At 47.4% G+C, this 5,359-nt stretch overlaps 1 protein-coding gene across 1 annotated transcript; it reads right to left on the bottom strand.

Moving 5' to 3' along the window:
- Nucleotides 1-501, bottom strand: UCN3 (urocortin 3). The gene has a single exon (XM_007167450.2). It carries the CDS (start codon nucleotides 499-501, stop codon nucleotides 1-3), a length of 501 nt encoding a protein of 166 aa, XP_007167512.1.
- Nucleotides 502-5,359: the final 4,858 nt, after the last annotated feature.

A 5,359-nucleotide genomic window follows, 5' to 3' on the forward strand; every position in this document is an offset into this window, starting at 1 on the left:
CTACTTCTTCCGCCCAATCTGGGCCATCAGGTGGGCGTTGGCAGCTGCCTTGGCTCGTAGGTTCTTGGCCTTGGCAATGTTGAAGAGGATGTTCATGATGTTAGTGGGGACATCGAGGGACAGAGTGAACTTGGTGCGCCGGTCACTCTTGGCCTTGTCCTGGTACAGCCTCCGCCGGAGCTGCCCCTGGGACAGGTATTTGTGCCGGGTGCTTCTAGCCCCACCGCCGCCCCCAGAGCCAGGGAAGGTCCTTTTCTCCTTGTCTTCCTCCTCCTCCTTCTCCTGGTCTTCTCCTGAGAGTGAGTCTTGGCTGGGCAGGGAGGGGAAGCTTCTCTTGCTCAGCAGGGGCGCACCCTCCAGCTGGCTCTTCTTGGCCTCAGACAGGGCTGTGTTGAGGCAGCTGAAGACGGACTCGGCTTTGTACAACTTTTGAGAGAGGCCTGTCCTGGGGGCCCCTAGAAGCAGCAGCAGTAGCAGCAGGAAGTGGGCCGGTATCAGCATCTCTCCCTGTAGCAGAAAAGAGCAATGTGGGAAGAGGGTGTGAGAGGGGGCTTAGGGCTCAGGAGGAAATGGATCAAATCCAGTAGGGCTTTGTTCATGTTCCACTTCACTAGTTGTCAAAGTGTGGTCTCTGGGCCAGCAGCATCATGTGGAAATTTGTTAGAAATGCGAAGAATTCTCAGGTCTTGCTCCAGAGCTAGTCAATCAAAAACTCTGGGGCCAGCAATCTGCATTTTCACAAGCCTGATGATGACTGATCCTTGCTTTAAACAATCCAAATGAATGAACTAGCTGCGTAGCACGCAGGGAAAGCAACACAGACTCTGCAATTAGTCGGGCGTCGGCTCAACTTCCAACTTGGTCCTTATTTGCCTGAGGGCGGTGGGCAGATTGGTTAACCTCTGAGAACGTCAATTTCCTCATCTGATAGTTGGGGATAATAATAACTACCTCATAAAGGTTAAGTGAAAGATTAAGTTAAAATGGAAAAGCTCCTGGTCTAACCAAATACTTAATGAAGACGGTTGGTTCATAACTGTTTATATATAAATCATCTCCAGGTCCTATTAGGATAAGATTCAGTACACACACAGCCATCTCAAAAGTGATCTGTCTATATCTATATATCTATAAATATACTATAAATTATATAAATAATATAATATAAATATAAATTGTATCAATTATATCAATATAATATAAATATAGATATACAAATATGCCAGGTAATTGGATCCTGCAGACCCGTATCTTTGTTGTCTTGTGTTTCTGGCTTTTCCTTTTTGTCTATACACCATTTGCTCCATCCTAACCCAGACAGGTTCTCCTTGCCTTGAACTCATTCTAAGTCAGCGGTTCTCAAGCTTCAGAGTGTTCAGAATCATGTGAATGGATTGTTCAAACACCAGCTGCTGGGCCCCATCCCAAGCATTTCTGAATCAGTAGGTTTGGGGTGAGACCTGAGAGTCTGCATTTCTAACACATCCCTAGACGATGCTGATGCAGTGGGTTCATGGACCACACTTTGAGAACCACTTTCTCAGTGTTCCAATCCATCTCTGAGCTCCTTAGAATTGTGTGTCCAATTCCCTGAGAACATTTTACAGGGCTGTGTGTTGACTGTGGAAAAGTGGACTTTTTTTTTCTGTCAATATTGTGTCAATCACCAGACTTCCTGCTTTATCATTTACCGAGGAGCTCCTTAGTTGTTTTGCATAAAAGTAGCATGAATTGTGGCTTTAGCTGCCTTACACCTTGGAGGCATCTTAAAGCCTGGAAGAACTTTCAAAGGGCTTGTTAAGGCTGAAAAGATTTAAAAAACCAAAAACCAATGGACAAAGAAAGGGTTAACACGGGTGGGGAAGTTGTCTTCTCTGTCACTCTATCCCTTTGTAGCCCACTCATTTCATGGACCAGACTCAGCCCTGGCCTCCCACTAACTTGCTCAGCAATTAAATGCTCTGGGTGCCAGTATTTCCATCTGTGAGATCAGGGGATTGAGTTCCAGGCTCTTCCCCTTCTCTCTATCTCCTTGTTTAGTTTTGTTTAGCGTTTGCAGCATAAAAGAACAGAAATGTCCTTTGCTCCTCACTAAAGTCTGATTCCTAAGCAAGTTTCTCTTATGTTCTTTGGATTCTTTTGCCATTACCCTGGTGCAACAACACAAAGGTTTAAGATTTCCCTGCTACCTGCTCTGAAAACAAGTGGTCCCCACCTAGTTAGATTTAAGAGGTAAAGTTCTACATCTTTATTTTTCTCATTTGGATACCTGAAACTGAGCCATTCTTTGGGGTTATTATAAGCAGTGCTTCTCTGAAGATACACACTTACTTCTGAGAGCTGTGACAGCCACGTCACGCCCTAGGATGAGAGGCACTGAGGAACCTGGGCTGGCCTGAAATTCAGAGCACCTGCAGGGGAGAGAGTACTTGAAGGAAAAAAGTGAAGCGAGAAGGCAAATGCACAACTCTGTGGCTTTGCCCAGTGCCAGCCCCGTTTTCTAGCAGCGAGGAAGGCGGAAATAGTCCCCATGTTACCCAGCTCGTCTGCAAACACTGATAAGATGTTCAATTAGAAAACCCTTTATAAAACGTAACTGCTGAACCTAGGGGGCATTAAAGCATTTCAAAAGGTATTATAGTAATGAGCAGTGGACTCGTGGAAGCGCTTATGTGTCACATATACACACACAGACTTCCAAGCAATTCACCCTCAAGTGAGCAGAGAGGGTTCACTCATGAAAGACCCTTCCCCCCAAGAGGGAAGAGCGGCCAGGAGAAAGTTGACATGTTACAGATAACGCTTGTCATTGGCAGCATTCGCATTCACGTTCTTACTTCATTCATTCTCAGAAGAGGGGTGTGCATGTGTGTGTGTGTGTGTGTGTGTGTGTGTGTATGGGTGTGTGTTTCTTGGATTGCTATGTTAGAGGAGAACATTGCAGACAGGATTTCTCAGAAGACTTGGACATCAGATGGAGACAGCAAACATCCATCTTTATGGTCCCCCCTTCACAGGTGGCACTAATCATTACAGACTTCTGTCCCCTCCCTTCAGTGTCCCCAGCATAGCCAGGGGAAAAGGGTTCTAGGCTTTGAGGGCAGAGGACCTGGGCTGGGAACCTCCCCTACCCTCAAATGCCTTCCATCAACCACTTAACCTCTCAGTTGTCGCATCCTCAAAAGGAGACATTACCTGCCTCACACGTGCATCGAGAGAATGAAAGGAGATGCCCTTGGTAACCAATAAATGCAAGCATCCTCCGGCTCGGGCAGGCAGCGGGGCATTGTACCCTGAAGTTTCTACCCCACACCTTCTCCCATCCACCCCATTTGTAAACACGATTTTCATATTCACAACTAGACTCTGTTCAGAAAAATACATTTGTAAGAACCCATTTTGCCTCCAGTCTATTACCTTTTGCAAAGCAGGTCTCTCTACCAACGAAGGGAGGATCATTTTGCCCCCCCTGAGAAACTTCCCCATGGTCCCTTTAAAGCCAACTTCTTATTTAAAACACAGACCTTGGCTTTCAGCACGGTGCCCCCAGGGGCGTTTGCAACTCTCATCTCTTACCCCGTCTAGTCCCCAGCACCTCCTGCCTAATTTAGGGCAAATCAATTTATCCTTCATAAAGAAGTCCCCAACCAAAACCTTACCCGTGAGTGGACTTCCCTCCGGAGTGGAAAAGCGCAGTGAGATGTGCAGCAGCTTCAGGACCGGGAGGTCTGCCCCAGGACCATCCCCCCGAACTTCTGTCTACGCTGGGGTCGCTGGCTCCTTTTCTTGTATTGTTCGTAAGTGGGCCGTGATATTTCCTCTCTATGGAAACCACTCCACTCCCTCGTGTGTGTGTATATAAAAGTGACAGATCACGGGGTGGATCGTAAATCCAGATGCAGTGTCTACACCGGGATGCGATTCCGTTTAAAATACAACCAAAGCAGCTGTCCGCGTCATGGAGATGACAGGCTGCCGGCATCCTCGACCCCTCCTATCCACCTTCCCTCCCAGCCCTCCCATCACTTCCCCCTGCCCTTCCTGCCCTAGCAACTTGATTCATTGATAAAAAGGAAAAACACTCTGTTGAACTGAGAAGCAGCTTCTTTGAAGAGTTTTATTACTCACCTTAGTTCTTATTAACTTCAGCTTTCCCTCATCCCTGTCTCTCTACCCCTCCTTTTGGAAACCTGGCACCAAGACCTGCTTGAAAGTAGAGAAGAAAGGTCCTCTGCTGTCCTGTGATTCTTGTGGGTCCTGACTTGCAGTGTTCTCTCTGGCTACTTACAAGGCTCTAGATGTTTGCGTTCATCAAAGGGCACGCAGAGGGGGTAGGCACTTACCTAGAGCTTTTGGTGGGAAATCACTGGAACTTTACCCATTTTTATTTATCTGTTCATCCAATATCTTTAGAGCACCTGCTGTGTGCCAGGTCTTGCCAGGACCCTCAGGAATTCAAAGTGAATTAAGCCCCCCGTTCTTATAAGGCATCCGCTGTTTAGAAAGATATGTAAAAGCAGGCTAATTTCTGTGTGGCAAATGCCATAGCACGGAAGGGAGCATTCCTGTCCTGGAGACTCGAGACAGGTAATGTACCAGAGCAGAGCAGAGGGGTTGCAGACAGAAAGGAGGTCTGGGATGGAGAACGCAATGCAGAGAGGGACCTGCAGGAGGCAGGTGGGCAGGAGGTGGGGGACTGCATGCGGCAGAGGCTGGGCTCACACTGGGAGGTACTCTGAGTTGAATTTTACTCTAAATGTAATGGTATAGGTGTAAGGGGATTTAGGCAGGTGACTCCCTTATTTCACAGCTGAGACTGTGAGAGAAGTGACTTGTGGGGATTACACAGGCGCTTGGTGACTGAGAATCCAGGTCTCAGGTGGGCCCAGATCTCTTTTCACATCCACCTTGAACCTTGGGCTTAACCATCATGAAGGGCCGTGCAAGACCATGTTCTCTCCAGGTCTCCAGGCCACACCACAGCTCCCATCCTGGATGGGCACTTTTAGCTCTTGAAATTCCTCTATGATGATGAAGAGGTGAGTGGACGTCTGGAATTATCAAAACTCTTCAATGCTCACAGGTATCTGTGTGAAACACACGGAAAGCCCTTATCCAGAAGGACCCCAAGCTCTGGCAGCTTCAGCCTTCATTGTGGCTACATGGGGATTGGACCTCACTCCCGCTCCTTCTTTTGGAGCTGCCTGTCTCTCTGGCCGGCCTCCTCCTGAGATTAGTGGCAGCATGAAACTAGGAGATCTAAATTCATTTGTTCGTATATTCTGGTCTTTGGGAGAAGGTTGTTGTTTTTGTTTGTTTGTTTTTTTCCATTTCAGATCCTAAGGTAGTAATGGAGGAA

The sequence above is a fragment of the Balaenoptera acutorostrata genome, chromosome 3 (genome assembly GCF_949987535.1).
Source record: "Balaenoptera acutorostrata chromosome 3, mBalAcu1.1, whole genome shotgun sequence".
In the NCBI taxonomy this organism is placed as follows: domain Eukaryota; kingdom Metazoa; phylum Chordata; class Mammalia; order Artiodactyla; family Balaenopteridae; genus Balaenoptera; species Balaenoptera acutorostrata.

What these genes read in the sequence shown, in the direction of transcription:
- UCN3 (XM_007167450.2), bottom strand. Translation starts at nt 501, where the DNA reads ATGCTGATACCGGCCCACTTCCTGCTGCTACTGCTGCTGCTTCTAGGG.